General features: G+C 46.2%; 1 protein-coding gene across 1 annotated transcript in view; it reads left to right on the forward strand.

Annotated features, from left to right (window-relative positions):
- Window positions 1–26,090, forward strand: part of ZGLP1 (zinc finger GATA like protein 1) — a 43,189-nt gene extending 17,099 nt beyond the window's left edge. The window contains exons 4-6 of the mRNA XM_088479990.1: window positions 7,838–7,931; window positions 21,244–21,375; window positions 25,911–26,090. Of these exons, the coding sequence (XP_088336116.1) occupies window positions 7,838–7,931; window positions 21,244–21,355 (206 nt within the window). The 3' untranslated portion in view covers window positions 21,356–21,375; window positions 25,911–26,090. The remainder of the gene's footprint in view (window positions 1–7,837; window positions 7,932–21,243; window positions 21,376–25,910) is intronic.
- Window positions 26,091–27,361: the final 1,271 nt, after the last annotated feature.

The raw sequence follows: 27,361 nt of genomic DNA on the forward strand, positions 1-27,361 counted from the left end.
GAGGAGTCCTTGAAAGTTTCAGAGGATCAAATGTCACTGGTCAGTCATATTAGGGATGCGGCTGCGTATATCAGTGAGGCCGCTCTGAAGGCTTGTTTACTGACATCGAGGGTCTCGGCCATGACCGTGTCTGCTCGCCGTTCCCTTTTGTTATGCTGTTGGAGCGCAGATGCCAATTCTAAGAAAGGCCTGGAGGCCTTACCCTATAATGGGGAGATTTTGTTTGGTCCAACTCCAAACCTCGACAAGATTGCTGGCATGTTAGCCAAATCAAAATCTGCATTTCTGCCCTCAGCATCTGTTTCTGCAAAGTCTCAAAGCTCCTCCTTTAGGTCCTTTCATCCTCAAGGAAAAGCCAAAGGGCGGTCCTTTCCAAGACAGTCCGCTGCCAAGAAAACTGCCAAGCCTAAGAAACAGTCCTGGAGCACAAGACGCCCTGCAACCAAACAGGAGGTTAAACCCACAGCCTGGCGGGGCGGGCCTCCCTCTGGGGGACCCCAGAGTGGGAGGCCGACTTCTTAATTTTGCCCAGTACTGGTGTCAAACCACCAAGGATGCTTGGGTAAGAGAAGTGGTCTCTCAGAGGTACCCCCTCTCATTCCTTCGAAGGCCTCCCCACCAGTTTTTCTGCACAGGCCCTCCTTCAGACAAAGTCAAGACCTTGCAGATCCAGAAAGCCATACAGTCCTTGCTGCAAGCAGGGGTAATTGTACCAGTTCCACTGTCTCAAAGAGGGACTGGATGTTATTATTCTACTCTCTTTCTGCTTCAGAAACTGAATGGGTCTTGTTGGCCTATCCTCAACCTCAAAGCTCTGAACAAGTTCCTCAGGGTGCCCAGGTTCAGGATGGAAACCTTACGATCCATCATACTGGCTATGGAACCTGTGGATTACATGGTATTACTGGACATTCAGGATGCATACCTACATTTTCCCATAAAGCCTTCTCACCAGCGTTATCTGCGATTTGCTATACTGCAACGACACTTCCAGTTTCGGGCGCTGCTCTTTTGCCTATCCATGGCTCCAAGGTTTTTACCAAAATTATGGCTGTCATGGCAGCCCACCTGCGGAGTCAGGGTATCCGACTACTGCCATATCTGGACAATCTCCTCTTATTGGTGAGTTCTCCAGAATGCTTCACCACCACCTGCAACTGACAATTGCTTGTCTACAAGTGCATGGGTGGTTAATCAGTTAGAAAAAGTCCTCCCTAATTCCCTCACTGAGGATGGTTCATTTTGGAGCCCTTCTGGTTCTCACCAGCAGAGAATCTTTCTAGCTCCAGAAAAGATCTCCACGCTGCAGCTGCGAGTACGCAGATGTCTCCACAGTTGCTGGGTGTCAGTCCACTCGGCGATGCAGGTTCTGGGATCCATGGTATCCACATTCAACATGGTGGAATATGCTCAGTTCCATTCCAGGCCCCTGCTGGGGCTGATCCTCTCCAGGTGGAATGGATTACCCCACCGGATCAGGGCTCTGATCTGAGGTATTTCAACTCCTAGTGGACTAATGGGGTCTCCCAGAGGTGGACCTCATGGCCTCCCATCACAATCACAAGTTACCAGTGTACAGGTCCAGAACAAGAGATTTCGAAGCAAGCCTGGTGGATGCTCTGTCAGTAAAATGGACCTTCCGGTTTGCATACCTATTTCCTCCAGTCTCCGTGCTTCCACGGGTTCTTCGGAATTTCAAGCAAGATGGAGGCACTGTCCTGCTGGTGGCTCCAGTTTGGCCCAGACGTCATTGGTACTCAGATCTTCAGAGTTTCTCCATCGACACTCCGTTCCTACTGCCTCAACGTCCAGACTTGTTGACTCTGGGTCCTTGCCTTTAACCAGACCTGGATCGTCTGTCTTTGATGATGTGGCTCTTGAGACATCCCTTCTAAGGTCCAAAGGATTCTCTAGCTCGGTCATCAACATGATGCTTAGAGCGCATAAGCCTGCCTCTGCCAGGGTCTACAACAGAGTGTGGCATACATATTTCCAGTGGTGTCGTACTAGAGATTACTACCTTCAGGTGTTTCGAATTTCCAGAATCCTGGCATTCCTTCAAGCTGGATTGGACCTCTGCCTACGCCTGGCCTAGTTGACAGTGCATGTCTCTGCACTGTCAGTGTGGTTCCAATGTAGAATTGCTCAACTTCTGGATATCCACACCTATCTCCAGGGTGTCCTCCAGATTCAACCTCCCATTGTCCCCCCCAGTGGCTTCTTGGGATTTGGCAGTAGTTCTTCAGGTCCTCCATTTGAACCACTAGATTCAGTGGAACTTAAGTGGTTAACAGCTAAGACTCATTTTCTTCTGGCAATTGCATCTGCCAGGAGGGCGTCAGAATTGGGAGTGCTCTCCTGTCATCCTCCTTTTCTGATATTTCACCAGGGCAGGGTGGTGCTTCGTACTCGCCCTGAGTTCCTTCCTAAGGTTGTTTCTAGTTTCCATATTAATCAGGAAATTATAGTACCGACCTTTCTGTCTCCAGACCTCTCGGCAGATGTGGCCTCATTGGATGTGATCCGCGCCCACAGGATTTATGTGGACCGTACCAGTTCTCCTTGTTTGTGCTCTATGGATTTTACAAGAAGGGATGGCCAGCCAATAAACAAACATTGGCTAGATGGCTTCGTATGACTATTTCAACAGCTGACATGGAGGCAGGCCTGCCTGTTCCGGCTTCTGTTAAGGCTCATTCTACTCTGTCTGTGGGTCCCTCATGGGTAGCTCGCCGTGGCTGTTCAGCTTTGTAAGGAGGCCACGTGGTCTTCTGTCCAGACTTTTCTAAGGTTCTATGCATTTTATACCTTCACCTCCCAGGATGCTTCCTTTGGGTGCCAGATTCTCATCTCAGCGCAGGAGCGTCCCCACCTTTACAAGGACTGCTTTGGGACATCCCCAAGGTCTCCCTGTGGAGCCTATTGACCCTGAAGAAGAAAATGAGCATTATGGTAAGAACTTACTTTTGTTAACTCTCTTTCTTCGAAGTCCATAGGGTCCACAGAGCACCCACCCTGACGCACCTGGCTTCATATGGGGTATCATACTGGTCACCGGTTTCCTGTCTCCTTCTCTGTGAGTGTGATTCTTGAGTGTTCCAGTCTTCCTTCTCTCTTATCCTTCTCTGGCCTTTGGCTTTTTACCAACTGAGGTGCCTGTGGCTCGGGGGCTGGGTATAGGGAGAGTCTACCTGTGACCGGACGCCTTTCGCCTAGGCCTTCCCTGGTCACGGGTTAGCACTTTTGGACTCCCACTCCCCGTCAGTGACCGCCTGTCACTGACTCTGCCCACTGCGCCGTGGGCGTGTAACGATGCTGCCACCACCAAACTCTACCATCGGCGTTTGGAACCGCTTATTAGGTACCCTCAGGCTCCTACGTCGGCACCTGGAACCGCTTCTGCTGCGTATGCATTTGATTAACTGCGGACACACCTCCTGTTTGGTGTCGGCTGTTCCCACCTGATCCCTCGCAATGGACCAGGTCTGCACGGTAGCTTGGCAGAGGGCTTGAACTTGGAGACACGGAGCTCTTACCCAGAACAGCAGGAGAACGGAATAGCGTTTTGCGCAATTCTGTTAGTCGCAGGATTGAGATACCATTGAAGTCAGGCAAGGTGTTTATTGCTCAAAGTCTTAAAAAAGACCCTCCCTTCCGCCTGAAGGGGAATATCAGCATACAAGATGTTACAGCAATTCTTCTCCACACAGGATTTACAAGGATGTACACATACAGGGCTCACAGGCCCTTCTTTTATGCCACTCTAATACACATTTCCACAGGGGGTAAGCCCGCCCTGTGGTTTCCAACCAATCATCATAAGTGCATGACCTGTGCATGTGCTAGCCACATGCACGTTTAACATTGTCCCTTATGGCAAGGGGGAGTGGTGACTCCCCTGTGCCTGGGCTCAACCTCTGAGCTCCGCTCCGTCTGGACACAGCCTGGGAAGATAAGGTTTTCCCGCCAAAACGGACTTCCAGGAATCTGCTAAGGGACCAAGCTTGCTACTCTTGCCCGAATCTGAGCTCCAGAGGTGGGCAAGCAGGGTTCCCGGGCACGGTTTCCTGACCATGGAAGGGAAGCGATTTGAAGCTCCCTAAACCCACTTAGCTGGCTGCATTAGCCAGCTACCTATGCACCCCCTCATACCACTTCCAGGCATGAGGCTGCATAGGAGGACATTTTATTCCCCTAGGGAAGAGGCCTGGGGACCCAGCAGCCCACAGAGAGCTCCGGATCCCCCTGGACCTCCACAGACCACAGGTAAGTGCACTTTTCTTAAATTATACATTAAACATATACATTTCATGTTTTTACACATACACCAAGCCTGTGCCCTGCATCAGGCTGTAACACACTGCAGCACTGTAGCCCAGGACCTGCTGTCCTGGCTCAGTGCTGCACAAATCATTTCAAATGCATTTATATTTATTTATTACACTGCCCAGCGCTCAGCGCTGGGCTCCCTTATCCCTGCCGCCCTGGACTGCAGGGTTCAGTGCTGGGGCTCTCTCAGCGCTGGGGGTTACCAGGAGTTAAATCTCCTGAGCACCGCAGCCACAGGACTTTGGCTGCGAGCGCTCTGTACTGCCCCCATACAGCCCCGCTGCACTGGGAGCCGGCTTCTCCGGTCTCCCAGCATGTGGCCTCCTCTCTGCACTGGGGTATCGGGAGCTAGCACTCCCGACCCCCAGCGTGCGGCTATGGCGGTTCTCCCCTCGGTGCCACGCACCAAGGGTTAACTGCCAGCCCCGCTGCGTTGTACAGCTGGGGCGCCGGGAGCATTGCTCCCGGTCCCCAGCGATCAGCACCACCTGGGGGAGCCGGCTAGCCCGGTCCCCGCCCCTTGAGCCACTTAGCCCTGCAGTCCGGGACGATCGTATCCCGGCTGCAGTGGCTCCCTGCTGCCCTGGGCGCCAGGAGCTCTGCTCCCAGTCCCCAGCGGTCAGCATCCCGCCCTGCCCTCCGCTGCCTGGCCGCAGTAAGCAGCCGGCATGGAGGGACCAGCGGCGTCCCTGTGGGGCTGGGACGCCGGGAGTCACACTCCCGGGTCTCCCTGCCCTCCGTTCTCCCCCCGCCACACCGGGGGCTACCTCAACCCTGCCGCGGCCGCCAGAGCAGGGCTGGACTGCGGCAGGAGAATGCATAAATTAAAACATTTCATTTGAAACCCTCGGCGCCTAGCGTCGCAAATACATTTTAAATATGGCGCCCAGCGCCTGTTGTCCAATTAAAAAATGGCGCCGCAGCACAGGGGTTAACCCCTTCAGTGCCGCGGCCGCCATTCCCCACGTGAGGCCGGCCTCCGGCCACACTACCCAATGCATCCTGGGAGCTGAAAGCTTTAACTGCGTGGTGCCCAGATTGGTTCCCATCAGCTACACCCTGTGGACCCTATGGACTTCAAACCAAGGTAAGTTCTTACCATAGCTCTCATTTTATAAAAAGCACACACACTGGTTCCCACAGGGAATAAAGACAAACACGCTCAGGATATAAACAATAGCATTAAATGAACAGTAAACCCATAGGGTGAAGCAGGTGAGAGTGATGCCTACATAAGTAATAGCAACCCAACAGCAGAGTAGTATAGTAAATTCTAAATGGTCCAGAGAGTCCAGACAGAGAGCAGGTTAGTATTGATAAAAACTGCATCACTGGAGGTTCTGGGCAAACCAATGTCCACATATAGAATGCAGTGGGGGCCAAAGTGAAGGAGGGGGCTAGAACAAGTGACAAAGAAAGGGATAAAAATAAAGAGAAGACAAAGGAAGTCAACACACTGGGGAAATCAGCAGAGTAAAAAATCAGAAAGCAGAGGAATTTCCAAAACCATGAGCTGAGAAGCCGATAAGCAAGAGGGAGAAAGTCCACCACCCCACAGCGGCTGTAGTATAGAAAAGTGGAGTAGCAGTCAGACTTACCACACCAGCAAAAAGCAGGAGCTGGCTCCGGAGCGAACCTCCACGGAGAGAATTGAGGAGCCCACTGGTCATGGAGACAGGTGCAGGGGAAAACCATTATGGGTGAAGTCCGCCTCAGCAGCTAAGGCCACGGGCACCACAGCAGATTTAGGTAAGTTCAGAGATGGGTACACCAGCGTTAGAGCCATGGAGCCTACCGTTCTGGCACAGGAATTTACAAAGCCCCAGTAGGAAACTACTAATGTCAATCAGAGCAAGGGCAGTCCAGGCAGGATCGAGACTCCATCGGGTCACTGCAGACAGCACACTGGCGGGCTTGGAGGAAGGAAGGTGGTGTCAGGTGGCATTTTGATCACACGCTGCCAGCAGCAATTGCCTGAGGAAATGCTGCCGGCAGCTATTGGTTAAGGAGACTCCGTCGATTGGTTGAGAAAACTGTGCTGGCAGCTATTGGTCGAGAAAACGGCGCCGGCGGCGATTGGTTGCTGCGACGCTGCCCACAGCGCGTCCTGTGGGGCATGATCAATTTTAAATACCGGGTCCTCAACTTCCTGCATCGTGTAAAAACGTGCTATAGCTTGTATTTTGTGTTCACTGATCTATACACTGATAGTGATCACACTGCACTGTATAATGATACTGAGTATCTATACACTGATAATGATCACACTGCACTGTATAATGATACTGATTATCTATACACTGATAATGATCACACTGCACTGTATCAGTGTATAGATACTCAGTATCATTATAGTGATCACACTGCACTGTATAACGATACTATCTATACACTGATAATGATCACACTGCACTGTATAACGATACTGAGTATCTATACACTGATAATGATCACACTGCACTGTATAACGATACTGAGTATCTATACACTGATAATGGTCACACTGCACTGTATAATGATACTGAGTATCTATACACTGATAGTGATCACACTGCACTGTATAATGATGCTGAGTATCTATACACTGATAATGATCACACTGCACTGTACAATGATACTGAGTATCTATACACTGATAGTGATCACACTGCACTGTACAATGATACTGAGTATCTATACACTGATAATGGTCACACTGCACTGTACAATGATACTGAGTATCTATACACTGATAATGGTCACACTGCACTGTATAATGATACTGAGTATCTATACACTGATAATGGTCACACTGCACTGTATAATGATACTGAGTATCTATACACTGATAGTGATCACACTGCACTGTATAATGATGCTGAGTATCTATACACTGATAATGATCACACTGCACTGTACAATGATACTGAGTATCTATACACTGATAGTGATCACACTGCACTGTACAATGATACTGAGTATCTATACACTGATAATGGTCACACTGCACTGTACAATGATACTGAGTATCTATACACTGATAATGATCACACTGCACTGTATAATGATACTGAGTATCTATACACTGATAATGGTCACACTGCACTGTATAATGATGCTATCAGTGTAGATACGCAGAATCATTATACAGTGCAGTGTGATAACTAAGTATCTATATATTTATATGATCTCTATTTGTCAACTCTCCTAGAATATCTGGGACACTCCTAGGGCGTTTTCCCTGGAGAAGACCCCGTGTTTCACTTGAAAACGTGTCATCTTGGCGCCATCGCCGCAGGGTGACCCAGTCAATAACAGCATTAAGCCATGGTGCTATATAATTTGCATCATCAAACCCCCTAATCTTGCCTCTTGGGGAGGTCCCAAAGTTGCCTAGTATGTTCTGATCTCAGCACATTGTATAGTTATAATGAGTATCTGTACATTGATGTAGATGCTAGTGTACCTGAGTTTGCCAAGAGTGATGATCTCACTGCATTGTATAATGATACTGAGCATTTTCATCTAGGAAACAAACAATGCGCATCTTGTAAGACCCAGAAAACTCCTCTGTGGAGGGATGCAGAGGATGGGACACCGCTGTGTAACGCCTGTGGAATCAGGTAAGGGCTATACTGTGTACAAATTAAATACACTTTATGCAAAGTAAATCCATATACTATGCACTAGTTCATTAAGTGACTATCTGCTGAGGTTTTTTTTTATGGAACTTAACAATGGAAACATTTACCTTCAGTTTATACAGTCACATAGATGCAGCTGACACTCATTTAGTAAAACGACTACTTTAATCCATGTAATTATTTGGATTACTTAACCATTGGGTCACTCTATAAATACAAGAAGATTATTTGTACACATTTATGCAAATGAGTGATCCACATGCCTCCAGCCACATTGCCGGATGTGACAATTATTTGGGTGTGCGAGGCAGTGCTTTTCTATTGCAGGCAGTATGTGATTTCCTTATGTGTTTAAAAGGGTTTTACAAAACTTTACGTACAGTGGCGGCGTTCTGGCCCCATACCATAGACTCTTCTATCCCATATGTTGCACTGATGCCTGCAAGTTAGATAGGGCGATTGCCAAGTGTGGAACTGGTTGTACCCATGGGGTTTAAAGCTACCTTCTGGAGGAGAGGCAACATCACTTTATCCTTTGACAAAGAGGCTTATTGGTCCTCATTGCTCCCCAGCCTGGGAGTGACTGAACAGGCCTGGCGACTAGAACAGCAGGAAGACATTTTTTAAATCTTTCTGGAAGTCTGGGGCCTTACAGTCACTTATTTTTCTTTTTTTCACTATTGGCTTATAGCCTTCTAGTTTAGTCTGTGGAGATGGTGTGGCCTGTTCTTCATCACCCTGCACTTTTTTCCATGTTCCATCTTTGTAAACGTCTCTAAGATTCCAACCTCCGGGGACTGCCCCAGGGAGAAAGGGGCAACCTGGTCTCACGGCAAATTAAGCCTGAAGCTCTCAGCCTCGTGAGAGTGTATGTGTGTGTGTGTATGTGTGTGTGTGTGTGTGTGTATATATATATATATATATATATATATATATATACACTGTGTCAAGAGTGGGGATGGGCACAATGTACCTATGCTGGAAGCCCAGGCCCACCAGGATAGCATAACCATGCCTCCAAGATGGCACAACCAAGTCCCACTAGGTGTGCAATGTAGAGGACCCATGAAGAGGTATGGTCATGCTCCCAGTACCGCAGCACAACCTATCCCTTGGAGGCCCAGGTGTCATCCTCTGTGGCACTAGACACTGCCTCCTTTCTCCTTCTATTTCTCCCACCTGATTGCTGTCAACATTTACCACAAGCCCTTTGCGTGAAGATAAAATACCTAATGTTTTGTGAAACAATGGTAAAGTAATTTCAATTCAAATGTGAATAACTTATGTCAATATACAATGCAAACTTTCTTCTATTTCCAGGGGACAAGTTCTTGGCTCATCCTGCCCCTCCTCACCCTAACCTTTCTCATACTGTGTTCTTGTGAAAGCAACTGCAGAGATCTCTGCACAGAAAGTGCCTGACATGCAGCTCCCCTTCCAACCACTCATTCTTTCCACATGGAGCTGGAGGCCTGCCCACATTCCTCATGCTGCAGGGGAATTCCCACTTAGCACTTGTAGACAACTATTTCCAGTGAATTTTAAATTAAATTCTGGACTTTAAAGCCAAAGTAATTTTGCAAGGTTGCAATGGATTCCTGTACCTCTAGTAGAGATGTGTGGGTTTGGTTTTATAGAAATACGAACACACCCAAACTTAGGGGTTCTGAGTTGAATCGAGTCCCAGTTTGGCATCACTTTGGGGTTCCGAGTGTAACAGAGTTCCGGCACGGGTCTGCTGTCAGTTTGGAACTTGAAAGTATGTTTCTAACCTTTATTAGAATAACCCCTTTTTGCACCAGGACCTAATCCTACGTGCAGTACTTTGCTTAAAGCAGCATTCCCACTTATTTGGTCACTTCCCACTGACCAAGTGCTCCCGCTTGGTGAAGCCCTTGGAACTACATACTGAAACAAGATGAGGCTTCCGGCAGTACAGTATCCACAAATCCTTTAAGTTCAGCATTTGTAAATGGCTGCATAAGGTGGGTGTGAGTGACAGGACCAATTAGAAGTCACAATATCTGTGATTATGGCCTCTTGTTGGTCAGTAGCCCTTGGGCAAACTAACTAAATGCAGCATTTTGTTTTGCACCCTACTTAAGCGTGGAGTATTGCATGCATCTGACATTACATTTTGGATACACGCTGCACATATGGTTCATGGCCAGATTGCTTATTCACTACATGGAACACAATTTCCCCTGTTGTTCCTCCCAAGTAAACCTATTCTAGTCCTATTCAAAAATTGTGGTTAATAAAATAAGGGGAAAAAAAGGAAATAATATTACACACCATTTATGTATAACTATGTTATGACATTTATTCATAGACATCATCTCTAATAAAGTACACATTTATGGTGACCCTATAAATACTAGAAGTTGAATTAATAGAGGGCATATTCAATTAGGTGCGAGAATAGCAAAAATCATGCACCTGCAGGGTGATTTTTGGAGCGCTGGGAGGTTATTTTTTGTGCACCTCCAGAACACAACCAATTTTTTCCTAAAATCATATTTTTAGGAAAAATGGTCAGGACATGCTCTGGAACCCCGGCGGCACCCCTCCTAATGACTAATTAAGCAATTGGAATTTTCTTCTCTAGGGTCCATAGAGTCCACAGGATCTACCTTGGAGTATGTAGTTGGAGTGATCCATTTTACCAAACAGCTTACAGCATTGAAGCTCCCAGCATGCACAGGTCCTCCCCCTATATACCCCACCCCCAGTCACAGGCATTCAGCTTTTTTTGTTTGTTCGGCGAGTTTAGCGGTACTAGGCGCCGAATACGAGGCATGTACTGCGACTCCTTCTACCTCCGCCAATGCCAAAACCCCAATACTGCTATATGCCCTGGGGGATTCGGCAGGCTAGGTTGAGCATTGCTGGGGTCCGGACTGCGATCGGATTCACGGAGATGACAGGTAAGATGATTCCACGTGAGGGGAATCATGCACGTAGCAGTCCAGACCTCCGGTGTAGGAGACGTATCGGAGGCAGCTGCGGGTGAAGGTCTCGTTTGACGTGTCCTCGCTAAGGCGGCCGGGGCCATATCGTCTGTCGCCTGGACAGGTAATAGACTCACTAGAGTGTCTACTACTGTGAGGCCAGCCTCACAGTGCTGTGACGCCAAAATCGCAGCTTAGGGGAAATAGGCGCTCCCCAGGCCACTCCTCCCCCAACCCAGATGCAACTTCCGGTTGCGGATTCCCGCATCTGGTTTGCTAGTTCTGACCACCTCATGTGTGAGACGCTCAGTCCACCTTGGGTGTGCTGCTGAAAGCTGTTGGTCTCAGAGGTTAGGTCTGTCTCCTTGCATACCTCTCTCTTTTGGGTCAGGTATATAGCACTCTATATCCTACCAATACCAAGAGTCCATTTGCATTAGCATTTGATTATAATTATGCATTGTATGTGACTGTGATGCTAGCTGCTGTATTTATGCTGCCTCTTTGCTGTCAAAACTGAGATATATTTATCACTGTGTTTCTCCTCATCCCTCTGAAGGTGTGTGGGGTTTTTCAATTAAAGTCAAATTGCTTTTATACTCTCTATACCTTTATACCTGTAACGGTGCATACACACGTTCAGATTTTTCTTCAGATCTGAACGATAACGATTTTTAAAAATCATTCATATCTGAAGGAAAATCTGACATATCCGACATGTTTGTCAGATGAACGATGCGCGTTCCCGCTTGTCAGATAACGATATCTGACATCTGATGTTTTTGCAGTCAGATTTGGACGATTCCATTCATTTTAATGCAGTCAAAAATCGTTCGTAGTTCAAATCGTTCAGTCGTACATCTGACACATCTGACAATTCTGACCGTGTGTATGCACCTTTACACATTGCCATGTCTAAAGGTAAAGGAGAGAAGGATGAGCTTCCTGTGCTGAAATCCTGTAAATCCCGTTTTGCAGGCCTGTCTGAGCAGAATTTTGTGCAAGATGGGTTGTATAGTGTCAGTTGTAAACAGCCACCTTTTCTATCTTGTACACCTGCACCAGCACACGAACCGCCCTGGGTGGCCTCTTGGTCTCAGGTTTTGTCGCATTTGTTGGACAGGACCGCAGCGTCGAAATACTCCTGCAATGATATTGCCTCCGGCTATGGGGTACCCACAGCATTTGCATCCTTCTATGTATATGTCCCCCATGAATCCCTGTTGATTTGATTCTTCTGCTCACTCTAGTCAAAGTATGCTGCCGTCTATAGCCCCTCAGCAGGTGGTGCAGGCGAATAGACCAGTGGCAGTAAAGCAGGGGCTTAAGAGAAGTTCTCTTCAGGCGTTGCCTCAGGATTCTGACTCGACCTCCTCATCACACTCTGATACTCAGAGTTCCGGGTCTTACTCAGTGGAAGACCATCAATCCTCTGTGGATGTCCCCTCTCTGTTGAGAGCGGTTAGAGCTGTCCTCAGTATAGAGAAAGCGGAGGTTCCACCGAAATCTAACGTCAGAAGGTGTCTAAAGATTATTTTCCTCAGTCTGAACAACTGACGAATCTCATGTCTGAAGCAGGGTGTACTCCAAATAAGCATTTTCATGTTACAAGGAATGTAACCTCTCGATACCAATTTGCACTTGGTGAGTGTAACAAATGGGAAGTTCCCCCATCGGTAGATGCTCATATAACCAGATTGATCAAGAGCTCTACATTACCCAATCCTGCAGTGTCCTCATTGAAAGAGGTTACAGATTAGAAAACTTGATAACTATTTAAAATCAGTGTTTTCATTATCTGGAGCGATTACCTGACCAGCTATGTGTGGCCTAGGTAGCCAAAGCTATGGAAAAATGGACGAAGGCTCTGGAGGATAGCATGCCGAATGCTACCAGCGAACAGCTGTCTCAACTCAGTCAGCTGCAAGAAGCAGTTATGTATATGGGGGAAGCAGTCATTGATGCAAGTATCTTGGCTTCTAGGGTATCGACAACTTTGGTTGCAACTCAAAGAACCATTTGGCTAAAAACCTGGAAGACGGATACAGGGTCCAAGAAGGCCCTGGAGTCTTTGCTTTTTTTTGGGAAGGTACTGTTTGGACCAGAGCTGGATGACAGCGTCTTCTCTGGTGACATCTATATCTGCGGGGTTGCCATCTACGACTACCCCTAACTATAGGCAGTCATCAGCTTGGTCCTTTCGCCCACAGTGTAGGGCAAAGGGACAGTCTTCCTCTAGATGGGATAATTCCCACAGGAAACCGCAGACCAAGAAATCCTGGTCAACCAGACGTCCTGCTTCCAAGCCGGACGATAAGCCCACTGCCTGATGTGGTGGGCCTCCCCCTGGGGGATCTCAGGGTTGCAGGCTGACTTCTCAGCCTGGCATCAGACAACTACGGATGCCTGGGTTCGAGAGGTAGACTCTCATGGTTACGCCATCATATTCCTGAGGCATCCTCTTCAGAGGTTTGTTGGTACAACCCTTCCAGTAGACCTGGTCAGATCTTTGGCTTTCCGGGAGGCTATTGGGGCCCTCCTGAGGTTGGGTGTCATAATCCCCGTTCCTGTGACACAACAGGGAAGGGGTTATTATTCTAATTTGTTTTTGATTCAGAAACCAAATGGGTCACATCGCCCTATCCTGAATCTGAATTATCTCAACAAATTCATCCATGTGCCCAAATTCTGTGTGGAAACCAAACGGTCAATTATGCTGGCAATGGAGCCTGGAGATTTCATGGTCTCCCTTGACATACACTATGCTTATCTGCATGTTCCTATTGTACGATCTCACCAAGGATTTCTGCGAATGGCGGTAGATCAGCAACATTACCGATTTCAGGCTCTACCCTTTGGGCTGGCCACACCAAGATAATAGCAGTCATGACGGCTCATCTCTGACGAAAAGGAGTCAGAATACTGCCATATGTGGATGACCTCCTGATATTGGCACAATCTCCGGAAATGTTAGTGTCATCTCCGGATGACCATTGTCTGCCTACAAGAGCACGGCTGGATAATCAATTGGAAAAAGTCTTCTCCTTCTCCAACTCAGCAGATGGTGCACATAGGGGCACGGCTGGACTCTCTGGGAAAGAGGATTCTTCTACCAGAGGACAAGATTGCAGCACTACAAACTCATGTGCACAGTCTACTTTGAAAGCAGGAAGTATAAGACATAGTGGCTTATGCCAAGTACCACTCCACGTCCCTGCAGCAATGGATTCTGTCTCGTTGGGATGGTCATTATCATCGGATAAAGTCTCAGATGATCCGCATCTCACCAGAGTTTCGTCTCTCTCTCGCCCGGTGGCTGCAGGTGACTCATTTAGACAATGGTCTCCCGTTATGGGTCCCAGATTGGATACTCCTCACCACGGATGCAAGTCTGCGAGGATGGGGAGCGGTGACAGGTCTTCACACCTTTCAGGGAAGGTGGACGAACTAGGAAAGTCACCTACAGATAAATGTTTTGGAGCTTTGTGCAGTGCACAGAGCGCTCGTTCTGGCACATGACATATTTCAGGGCAGGCCTGTCCAGATTCAGTCAGATAACACAACTGTGGTGGCTTATATCAATCATCAAAGAGACACACAAAGTCCGGCAGCCATGAGGGAAGTGACGAACATTCTGCTGTGGGTAGAATGCCATCTTCCAGCAATCTCTGCAATATTCATCCCAGGAGTCCTCAACTGGGAAGTGAGCTTCCTAAGTCGTCAGGACATACACGCCGGAGAATGGGCTCTTCATCCGAACGTCTTTCAACTCCTGGTGGACAAGTGGGGACTACCAGACATAGACCTCATGGCGTCACGCCACAACCGCAAGGTCCCCAGGTACGGGTCCAAAACAAGGGACCCCTCAGCCGCCTACGTGGACGCTCTGGCAGTGAGATGGGACTTCAGGTTGGCATACCTGTTTCCTCCAATCTCCCTCCTCCCAAGGGTCGTCAGAAAGTTTAAGCAGGAGGGCGGCAGGATAATACTAATAGCTCCTGCCTGGCCCAGGAGACATTGGTTCACCGATCTGACATGTCTATCCATAGACAGTCCATTTCCACTGCCTCTACAACTGGATTTACTAGTGCAGGTTCCCTGCCTATATCTGGATTTACCTCGGCTGGCTTTGACGGCATGGCTCTTGAGTCTTCCGTCTTAAAAGCCAAATGTTTCTCTTTTTCTGTGATCCAGACGATGCTGAGAGCAAGGAAGCCTGCTTCGGCTCAGATTTATCACAGGATTTGGCATTCATGTTTTCTTTGGTGTTCCCACAGAATATATGACCCTAAAGATTCAGGGTCTCACAAGTGCTTGCTTTTCTTTAGGCGAGATTAGACTTAAGCCTTCGCCTGGCTACCTTGAGAGTTCAGGTTTCTGCATTGTCAGTATGGTTCCAGTGCAGAATTGCTCCCCTGCCAGATGTTAGAACATTTTTTGCTGGGGGTTCTCCATCTGCAAACTCCATTTGTCCCACCAATGGCACCGTGGGATTTATCTTTGGTTCTCAGGCACTGCAAGCTTCTCCTTTTGAGCCCTTGGATAAGGTGGACCTTAGATGGTTTACAGCAAAGACACTTTTTCTCCTCGCTATTTCCTCAGCTCAGAGTTTCTGATTTGGCAGCACTGTCATGTTGCTCCCCATATTAGATTTTTCATCAAAATAGAGCTGTCCTCCTTACTAGAGTGGGTTACCTTCCAAAGGTGGTATCCCATTTTCAAATGAATGAGGAAATTGTAGTCCCGGCCTTTCAGTCTTCAGACCTTTTCTAAGGGTAAAGATTCCCTGGATGTGGTTCGTGCTCTACGTATCTACGTGGATCGAACCAGCTTCATCAGGAAATCAGATGCACTCTTTGTGTTATATGGGTTTCACAAACTAGGTTGGCCAGCTAACAAACAGACTTTGGCTCGCTGGTTGCGTATGACTATTTTTCAGGTCTATATACAGGCTGATCTCCCTGTCCCAAACAAGGTGACAGCACATTCTACTCTGTCTATGGGACCAACGTGGACGGTTAGACATTGGGCCTCGGCTGAACAGCTGTGCAAGGTGGCCACTTGGTCTTCCGTCCATACCTTCATCAAATTTTATGCATTTGATACCTTTTGCTTCCCAGGATGCTTCCTTTGGGTGGCTGATTCTCCTCTCTGCTCAGGAGCATCCCCACCCTTAAGGGAACTGCTTTAGGACATCTCCAGGGTAGATCCTGTGGACCCTATGGACCCTGAAGAAGAAAATTAGAATTATAATATAACATAACTCAGTTAACTCTTTTTCTTCGAGGTCCACAGTGCACCCTCCCTGACTCACCCGGCCTCAGTTGGGATCTGTTCCTTTCTTTTTGTATCACTGGATCCCTCTTCGTGTTTTTTGAGTGTTTTTTGTGTACTTTCTACTTCCTTCTCCACTTTCCGTATCTTGCCTTTAGGCTTGTTTACAAACTGAATGCCTGTGGCTGGGGGTTGGGTATATAGGGAGGAGAACCTGTGCATGCTGGGAGCTTCAAAGCTGCAAAGGTGCAATGGATCACTCCAACTACATACCCCAATGTAGATCCTGTGGAACCTATGGACCTTGAAGAAAAAAAGTTAACTGAGGTATGTTATACCATAATTTTCCAATTAGCCAGTAAATACTCACCTTCCGAAGTGGTGTCTACTTCCTCCAATGTCAGGACCCGGTCTCCTGCAGCAGAGGTGTGCACTATGTTGTTTCAGTGTATGAAAGTATGTGTGAGTGTGTGTGAGAGCCCCCCACACACACCCCACCCCATAACAGCTGCAGGGAGAACTACATCTCCCAGCAGCCCCCTCGACTCCCAGGTCAAAGATGGAGGGGAGATGACTGGGAGCCTTGGAGACCAACGGACTTCTATGTAGAGTTTTTTTTTTTTCTTTCTTGCACCGCGGGGTTTTCAGTGCTGAAAACCCTGCGCACATTTTTTTTTTATTGAATACCGCGAGTATTGGGAGCATGCTACCCTTGCTATTCCACAATTGGGTGCAAAGTTTTTTAACTGGCTACACCTCACCCCCAATTGAATATGCCCCTAACTGTTTAAAAGTAGCTAATCACCCAAATAGCAACAATATCTATCTATAATTATACTGTCCATGGCAGCCGCTGGTAGTCGTTAAAAATTTAGTGGCATAATGTGCATGTGTGCTTTGTCACTTATTCTCTTTCCTCCTAAACATCGACACCCTAATTGTCTGTCTAGCTGCACTGAATGGCATTACGGCCCTGAAAGTGTAAAATCACAAAGACTTGTAATTATTGGTCTTCCTACAAAGTATCTTGTCCCATCAGTGCTATTACCCAACTGGAGTGTCTGCTCAGTCCCTTCCATGTTAGAGGCTCCAGGGTCATTTACAAACCACAGACAATGTGTGTCCACATTGCTTCTTTTTGTATCCAAGTATTTGTCTGCCAAGCACAATTCAAGCTGCGTGCCCACTTCCCACTCCCTGCACCTGCTAAATCAGTCTGCACCTAGCTTTGTTGGTTTGCTGGTCCACCTGGAAATGGGCATAGTGGGCGATGAGACATCACTGCAAAGTCCAACCTACATGCACTTTAAGACAAACCCTCTTTGTTATTTAAAATTGTTCTATTTCTCTCCTAAAATAGTGCTTAGGGATGGACATCGGAAGCCCGACATCAAATGGGTGCTGGGCTTCTGACCTCAAACAAGTGTTGCTACTAGCCATCAAACCAAAGCAATTCAGTGGAATAGCCATCAATGGTTATACTGTGTACATGCGCAGAATCAGTCAGAGCTTTGCACCAGTGCACATAATCTGAGCTGCAGACGTCAGTTGTGGGTGTCTGGAGCTTTATACAAACCGTTTAGACATCGGATAGGCATTGGAAAGCTGCATCCGATGGTTGGAAACCAATGAAAACTCCTAATTCGATGGAGAAAGTATTTCACTCGGATCAAAAAACACACCTGTGAAAATCACAAAATAGTCTTTGCACTGCTTTTATGCAGAGATCTGCTTTTTATGTCCGAGAGCTCTGATGACTGACCCAATGCTGGAAATGGTTGGATCTGTAAGTAATTCTTTAGGTCTCTGACTAGGTAAATAAGGCATTGCACTACCATCTTTTACTAGCCGCTGCAAGGTCAGAACAACTTGTGGTGCAGCAAGGTGCCTGCTTCTGATGCGGAACCATGGACTTGCACTGTCTCTCACTCTCACAGTACTTGCTGTGTAAATCGCAATGTTATAGAATACAGAAGTGATGCTATTGCCGGGGAAGAGGAGATGTATCTAACCTAGCAGAGAGATTAAGGCCTTCATTCAGAGGCGGCCGTACGGTCTAGGACCGCACGGCCGCCTCGATGTTTGTCAAGTGCGCATGCGCACGAGGGAGCCGGCTCCTTCGTGCGCATGCATGAGACCCGCTACGACTGACAGCGCCGGTCGTAACGGGTCTCTTTCCAAAGGGGGCGAGCTGTCGATGTTGATTGACAGCTCGCCCCGTTTGAAAGGCGGGCCGGGGGGGGGTGGCAGCCCAAACGGAGGGAACGCCTACCGTTTGGGGGAGGCCCCACTGATATCACTAGTGATGTCAGTGGAGAGCTTCCGGCTCTGACAGAGCCAGAATCTCTCCGTGGCTTACGACAAGTGAGACCCTACCCTAGGGTCTCGTCGTAAGCCCCGATGGTCGCGATGGTCTCTGACCATCGCGACCATCACCCTAGCGAGCGTTAGAGCTGTGGGTGTAAACCCACAGCCTAACGACCGAAACAGAGGCGGGTGGTCAGGATGCAAGTGGCCGCCCAGTTTCTGAGCGACCGCTTGCATCCTCCGACCGCCTCTGAATGAGGCCCTAAATGTGCCAAACGATCAGCTCCTAACTGTCATTAAACAGGCTGTGTTTAAAAAATGACATAGGAGCTGATTGTTTGATACTTTATCTCTCTCCAAGGTTTGATACATCTTCGTCATGACGCCGCAACGTCACAGTCTGACTTGCAAGCCCAGCCAGTGCACACCGATCAATTATTAATCACTCAGTCCTAGTCCACTCACTCACTTACTCTGCAATGTGAATGGGGAGTGCAGTTGCTAGCATCTGCCCAGAGGAAGAAGAGATATAGGAGGTGAGAAGGGGTACTGTTATTAGATAATGGGATGAGAAAGATTTGGAGTTTGTGTGCTGACCAGTACTATATGTTACGATCTTGCACTGGTTATAGCTGGAGTAAAATGGGTTCAGGTAATTTCTAATGTGTACTCTGGGGATTTGGTGTGGGATAGAGGATAGGGGGTGCTAGGAGCCTATCTCAGAGAGGGTGCAGGAAGATGGGTACTGGGGATGTGTCTCATTTCAGAGTGCAGGTTATGGATGACGTTTTGAGCATGAACTTTCCAGAAGAACACTGAGGTGTGTAGGGTTGCGGGAAGTTAGAGGGCAGGTTATATGTGGAAGAATTGTGTGATGAGGTGCAGGGAAACATAAAGAGGAAACTGGAGTCTGGAGTTCCTAGGACAGGTGTTGGGAGCTTGTTTGGAAGTTATGGGGACAGATATTAGGGAGTGGTGACTAGGGGAGAGGGGTGCTGTAGAAATAAGGTGTAGCAACAATACAGAAAAAGATAATGTAGGTGTATTTTTATTGACAAGTGCAACTTTGATCAGGGGGTTACAATAATACTAGGACAGGCATATTCTGGTAGCAGTGACAGTTGGTTAGGGTGCCTCAAAGTATATTTTTGCACCTGGGCCCAGCACTTGCTATTTCTACCACCATGGACGTATGCCGGCCACATCATGGAGGGGACGTGTCTGCATCATGGAGTCACAGAATGCCATTTTTAGCTAAATACATTGTGCTGAAGTCTTGCTACCTGTTTGAAAACTTGTTTCTACACACAATTGTATGTGTTCCTGATCATCCAGGTCATCCAGGGGCAAGTGCAGGATTTTCACAGAGAGTTTTCTACCTTTTGCCTTCACCAATAAATTCTGTTTCTATAAATACAGTATGTAGCGATGGTAAACTTCATATGTGGAAAAATGTGCAAATCACACATCCTGCCAAAACAGCCAAGTACATGTGCTCGTGTAGTGATGGAAAATACAGAGCTTGTTTCATGATTTAAACAATGTTTTTCTGGTGTAGAGAGGGGATGGTTTCCAGAGGCTCTAACTGCAGGCTTATAGTTTATAAACCAAATTCTGCTACATATGGAAGTGAGATAACTATGCTAAATACAAACTATTTCATTTTGTGAATATAATATAACATTATATGTTCAACATATTTCTGTGACATAAAAATACCTACTGGATCTACAGATAATTTAATCTATCCATATTACCCCTCCCATTACTCCATATATTATCTCTTATCATTCTACCTTTTACTCCATATAACCTTTTTATAACACCTCCTGTTACTCCATATGACCTCTCCCTATATCTCCTCCTATTACTCCATATTTTCTCTTCCTATATCTCATCCAATTACACCACTCCATATTACCTATCATTATATCATCTCCTGTTACTCCATATAACCTCTCCCTATATCTCCTCCTATTACTCCATATATCCTCTCCCTATATCTCCTCCTATTACTCCATATAACCTCTCCCTATATCTCCACCTATTACTCCATATAACCTCTCCCTATATCTCCTCCTATTACTCCATATATCATCTCCCTATATCTCCTCCTATTACTCCATATAACCTCTCTCTATATCTCCTCCTATAACTCCTCCTGTTACGCCATATAACTTCTCCCTACTATCTCCTCCTATTACTCCATATAACCTCTCCCTATATCTCCTTCTTTTACTCCATATAACCTCTCCATATATCTACTCCTAGTACTCCATATAACCTCTCCATATATCTACTCCTATTACTCCATATAACTTCTCCCTATAGCTCCTCCTATTACTCCATATAACCTCTCCCTATATCTCTTCCTATTACTCCATATATCATCTCCCTATATCTCCTCCTATTACTCCATATAACTTCTCCCTATAACTCCCCCTATTACTCCATTTATCCCTATAATTCATCTTATTACTGCATAAAACCTCTCCTTATAACTTCTATTATTCCATATAACCTCTCCCTATATCTCCTCCTATTACTCCATATAACTTCTCTCTATATCTCCTCCTATAACTCCTCCTGTTACGCCATATAACTTCTCCCTACTATCTGCTCCTATTACTCCATATATTCTCTCCCTATATCTCCTCCTATTACTCCATATAATTTGTGCCTATAAATCCTTCTATTACTCCATATAACTTCTCCCTATAACTGCTGCTAATACTCAATATGGCTTTTATAAATACTAGGTATAAAAAATATGGATTGAGATGTGGCCAGTGCTGGAATATCCCCAAGAAAGATGGAAAATCTTGCTCCAGATACTGTGGATGTGGAGGGATGTTCAGAGCTCCGATGTGAGAGACGGGAAGTAATGACAGGTGACTGTTTCGCTCCTGGGCACTACCAGCCTCTAGTTGCTAGTCCTATTTCCTGTATGTGTGTATTGTCTCTGTTTTTGGACAAATGATATGTATTTGGAATTGTTTAATATACTTCCAGGTATCATTTTGTGATGGTTAGTGCCTTTCAAAATCTGAGACCATATACTTATCATGAGGGTATTGAGAGAAAGTGTTAAACTTCGTTTGTTTAATAATATTGTCCTCTTGCACAGTGCTTCCCCTTCCTCCTTTTTCATAGCTAATTGAACTTAATTTCAGTAGACTAACCTCTTCAGAGAGCTGCAGAATGTTGCCTCCCATTGAAGTTAGAGGAGCTGTTCTTTTATCGCCGTAAATCTTTTTGTAGATTGTACAAGAAGATGGTTCCATTTCCGGTCCTATTTACATTAGTATAGTGGTGGGATGCACCTTCCCCACACAAAAATGGGAAGAAATGTTTTGATTCATTCTTTTTATCAGTGCAGTGCTTAGTTTGTATTCATTGTAAATGTGAAAATTCTATTGATTTGTAAGGCACTGCCATTTGTGTGGCAGCATACTACAGGAGCATGTGTGGGTTTTAGAGACAGGAATTTGGCTGTTTATTAAGCATTTGGTCTAAAGAGGTTACTAAACCTTCTAAAACAGACAAGTGGTGGTGTTACCATAGCAACCACTCAGATTCTGTCTATCATTTTTGCAATGCAATAGAGAAACGATAGCTAGAACCTGTTTGGTTGCTACCTCAACTTTTTCATTTTTATAAGCTTTAGTTAATCTTCCCCGTGGTGTTAGTCACTACTACATCCTTTAGCTTGAGCTTGTCTGTGTTAGGGATGATGGCGAAAATGAATACAAATGGCTCTTTGTTAAATTGCAGTTTACTTTAAATTGTGATTAAATCCTATTTTACATAATGCATTGTCTCCTGATGCTAAAAATGTTATCCCAGCCCATACTTAGTGGCACCATGATGAAGAAGGAGCTTGATCACATCCTGGCAACATGGGCTTAGAAAACTGTGTAAAAGTCGCAGTAGATCTCAATGTATTGTGTATACCATTTTTTATTTTACATCTGAGATGATCATCCCTACCACAGAGGAATGTGTAACAGTCCTTGTAAGGACTCTTTAAGAGCAATAACCATTCTGGTTACAAGATCCTGCCTGACGACTGTTACTGCAGTAAGCACTTCAGTCCTTGAGTGTGTGTTGGCTGAGGGACACCAACATGAGTGTTCAGTACAAGAAGCTGACTGTGAACAAGAGGATTTCCCAGCAGCAACCACAGATGGACCTGGGAGGACCTCCTAGGACTCAGCACTGCCAAAGGCAGCTGCTCTTACAACATGGAGGGGACACCCTAGCTACTCGACTTCTTAATGATGGCTGGGCTGCTTTTCAAAGGATGTAGCTGGCAGCGTTAGAGAATAAGGAATCTTGAAGAAGCAGATGTTTATTATCCAGATATGTGACAATAAGATGTGCAAGTCTAGCAAGTAGTCCAACTTGAAGCAAGTACAAAATTATGTTTCTTGTTAGCCACTAGCTATCTCTGCCCTGTCCCTGGAAATCATCAAAAACCTTTAGAGTTTTGACTAGAGAGAAAGCTTTATTATTTTGCATGAACACTCGACACCAAAGATGAACTGTCCTGTAGCACAAGCCAGGGGCAGAACTATGGGAGACAATGGAGGCGCCTGCCGCCAGACTCCAGCTCTGATGGGGCACCTCCTCCATTGTCCACAACATATTCACCCCACTTAGGGCTGTAACTATGTACTCAGAGTGTATGGTCACAGTCGCCCAATACATGGCACCCCTTCCCGGCACCTGAGAAGCTACCATACACTAGTGGAGAGCTCCATGTCAGACCATCAGCTGCTGCCTTCTATCTATAGCCTTTCTGCATGTGAATTGCTACATTACAGTGACAGCATGATGGGGGGGGGGCACCAAATTCTAACTTGAGTCTGGGGTGAACTTGCGCCACTGGACCAAGCACCCCAGACTTGTGTCCCTAATTGATGTCTGGGAACACACGCTTGACTATATGGTGGAGATGAGCCCACAGAGACTGTACCAGCTGCAGGCAGCCCAACTGAGTGTGGAGTTGTAAGTAAGCAACTCAACGGAAAGAGTAATCTGTTTGACCTAAATGCCTCCCCAAAACATGTGGGACCCCTGCAAAGAGAAGCACTAAGAGACACAGGGACTGATTCAGAGCCAGACGCTCTGAAAGAGCGCTCGCTCTGAATCAGGGTGGTTATTTTGGTGCGGCCTCCGGGCCGCTCGCATAGCTGTGGGTGACCACCCACAGCTATTGCGAGTGGCCAGGTGATGGTCACGATGGTCTCGACCATCGGGGCTTGCGACGAGACCCTTGCGGTAGGGTCTCGTTCCCACAAGCCCCAGTGAGCTTCTGGCTCTTTATAGAGCTCACCACTGACATCACTCGTGATGTCAGTGGGGCCGCCTCCAAACGGCAGGCGTTCCGTCGGGAATACCTTCGTTTGGCCAGCCACCCCCCCTGCCCGCCTCCATAACGGTGCGAGCTGGTCGGAGCTGGCTCCAGCATGTGCAGTGGGCAAACATCGACCCACTCGCGAGCGCATAGCACTTGCGAGCGGGTCTGAATCAGGCCCACTGTTCGTGAAATTCCTCAGTAGCCTGGAACATCATTAACACTCCAGGCCGCAATGAAACAACACTTGAAGCCTTCACAGGAGAAGAGGGACTCAGACAGTCTCAAAGAAGCATGAAAGGGGTCCTTCCTCTTATGCTGGGTACACAGCACAATCTCTTTCACGATGAACCTGCAGTACGCACTGGCTGATGTGGATGATATGCCGCCCGATCCAGCGGATCGGACGACATATCGTCTAGTGCACAGGTTCTCAAATTCGGTCCTCAGGACACTGTGCATATTTTCCAGGTCGTCTCACAGAATCGCAAGTGAAATAATTAGCTCCACCTGTTAATCTTTTAAAATGTGTCAGCTAGCAATGAATGCACCTGCTGGGTGACCTGGAAAACGTGACCTGTGTGGGGTCGTGAGGACCGAGTTTGAGAACCACTGGTCTATTGTGTACCTGGCTGTAGACATAGAGACTGAATCGAAGAATGTTCAATTAGAAGATGTATTACATGGAAGTACATTGTTACGTTTCAGACAAATGTCCATCCTATGTGTAACACCTACTTTGTTCATGCTCTATGTTGGTACTGTGTAAGGTTAATACGTGTGAACCCATATTATTTTAGGGGGAGGGAGTATGTGGTACCCCCATATGAGCACAAATGGGTCCCCCACTTTATTTCTTTTTTTTACTGCTGGCCCTATAGACAGCTGTGCTGTAGTGTAAAATACAGCCCTATTCAGTATGATGCTGGGGCTGCTGAACTCAGGCTGACCCTGGAACCCCTGAGGCTGCTGAGCTGCGCAGCACTGAGAGAAGATTTGAAACTGTAGCCAGAAACTTCCAAGCCCAGGAAAGTGGTTCCCCATTGATTGATCCCCCTAGGCTGAAGGGCAGAGGGCACTCAGGGCTGACTTTTACTGGGGCCCCTGTCACGGTGTGTCTCTGCTTCTTGTCTTGAGTATAGTGAATCCGTCAGCCAGCGTACCTTAGAACCTGGTACACTACAGGTATGTAGGTTAGAGAGAGCTTTTAAGGAAAAGTAAATAAATAGAAGCATGATTGATAGCACCACTTACTGCAATATACAGCATTTTGTGCTATTCTTGGTACAAAATCGTCCTCTCTACATTTGAACTCAGTTCCTCAGACAGTGTGCATACACAGGTGAAATTTGGTCATCCCTGGCTGGGTGCACCCCTTGGTCACATTTTGGCACGCTATCTGAAGTACTAGGCTGGTACTATTAACACCATACATTACTGTGTGTGGCAATGCAGGGGTGTCACAGAATAATGGTGAGTGGGGAACACCTCCGAAAAGTCCTGATTGTCAAAATGTAGAGCGAGTAACCCAAAATTAGTGTTGCCAAATTTTAAACAGTGACAGCTGGGCGGTATCTTATTTCATGGTATTACATTTGTTTTTACCAGTTCAGTTGACGTTAACTCGCCTTGTAGTGAAATGTGTCTGAATCCATGACTATATAAGACATGTCTTCCCAGGTTAATCCCTTTAAATCAGTATACATGTCTCAAATTTTGTTTCTTGCTTCCTTTCCCCTCAGACTGATATTCCTGCTCCTCAACTAGTCATGTACATTACACATGTTCTCATTTTCATTGGTCTCCAGGTAGATAGCGATGATGCAATAAAATAGAGTGTGTGTGTGTGTGTGTGTGTGTGTGTGTGTGTGTGTGTGTGTGTGTGTGTGTGTGTGTGTGTGTGTGTGTGTGTGTGTGTGTGTGTGTGTGTGTGTGTGTGTGTGTGTGTGTGTGTGTGTGTGTCTCTGTCTGTCTGTCTGTCTCCTGAGACTTTTCCACGTCCTGTTGCAAGTTTCGGTGAATAACGCGTAATGCTATTGTCAGCATGTATTTCTTTTTTTATTGTAGGATGGTGAAACATGTTCAGAACTTGTAGGATTCATTCTACTTTCTCCTCGTTCAGCTGCTGTTAAACTTGTTTCCAAAAAAAAAGAGGATTTTGTCTTAATGTGACATTTTTTTCAAAGGATTGAAGTTAATTTATATTGTTATAAATCTGTATTAATTTATCACCATTAAAAAAAGGATCTGACAGAAAATAAACTGTTGTCTGTTAATCAAGACTTTGTTTTTTTTCAGGAGTGACTGAATGTATGTAAATGAATTTACACAAGTCTACTATGTACTCTTTCACATCTGTGCAGCTGGTTGTTATTTATGGTTTAGCTGGCAAAGCAGGCCCAATATGGCTGACAATCAGCATGCTTTCTTTGCAGACATGGGGGTTTATTAGCGAATCAGTGCCCGGCAAGTTGCAGGTGAAAATGTAGAAATGCACCTGCAGTCAGTGTTAAGCCCGGCGTACCTTACAATGACTGCGGGTACTGTTTTAAATTTTCACCTGCAACCCACCAGGAATCATTGGCTATTGCTTCATAGATAAAGTCCATGAACTGCGTATGTGGACTGGTTGATTAAAGCACAGGGTTAGGATCAGTGAGCTCTAAGCAGCTTAACTGACTGCAGCTTCAGCTTTTTGACCTGCATTGTGTCAAAAAGGTCCTTTAAAGAAGTTGGAGGAGCTTCAGAGTAGATCAGAGGCAGTCCTTGATAAGTGCAGGCAAGGCTTATGCATGCTTTTAAATATGCACCCAAATGTGGGACATCATTTTTTAAATTATATTTTAACAGTAGAACTTATTTAGGGGGCAGTACCTGCTTTTAGAGAGTCACAGAATTTGTTTTTCTCCTCACAACAACAGGCTTTTATATTAAACATCCTTGGAGTTGGTGGAAAGTTACAAGGGGAGAGTGCTTACTGATTTCTTTGTGGTACTTGTCAAAGTTTACTCTCTAACTAAAACTTTGGAAATCTTTCTCTGTCTACTAATGTCTTTCTCCTTCTTTACTTTTTTTTTTGGTCAGTGACCGATGCTGCATTGTATTATTTCCTCTACGAGAGTCTTTAGTTGCAGAGACTACATGGCTGCACTTTCTGATATGGCCGTATTAATGAAAGAGTTATGGCAAAATGGAGGATCAAAGCTAATTATTACTACTACAGTTATCAATACATTTTAATCCTACCGCTATAGTTCTCTTTGATTATGAAATAATATCACTAGCTGGAGACGTTGCCAGGACAGCCTGTTGTAATTTCCCAGCATGAGTTTTAGGAATAATTTGCCAGAACAGCCATGTGTTATCCCTGATAGTATTGGCAATAAGAGATAATAATAAACAGGTACATTAAATACATGAATGTACTGCAGGTTGAGTCTCCCATATCCCAAATGCTTGGGACCAGGGGTATTTTGGATAACGGAATATTCCGTATTTTGGAATATTTGCATATCATA

This window comes from Taudactylus pleione, unplaced genomic scaffold, assembly GCF_031769625.1.
Source record: "Taudactylus pleione unplaced genomic scaffold, aTauple2 ptg000248l, whole genome shotgun sequence".
NCBI lineage: Eukaryota > Metazoa > Chordata > Amphibia > Anura > Myobatrachidae > Taudactylus > Taudactylus pleione.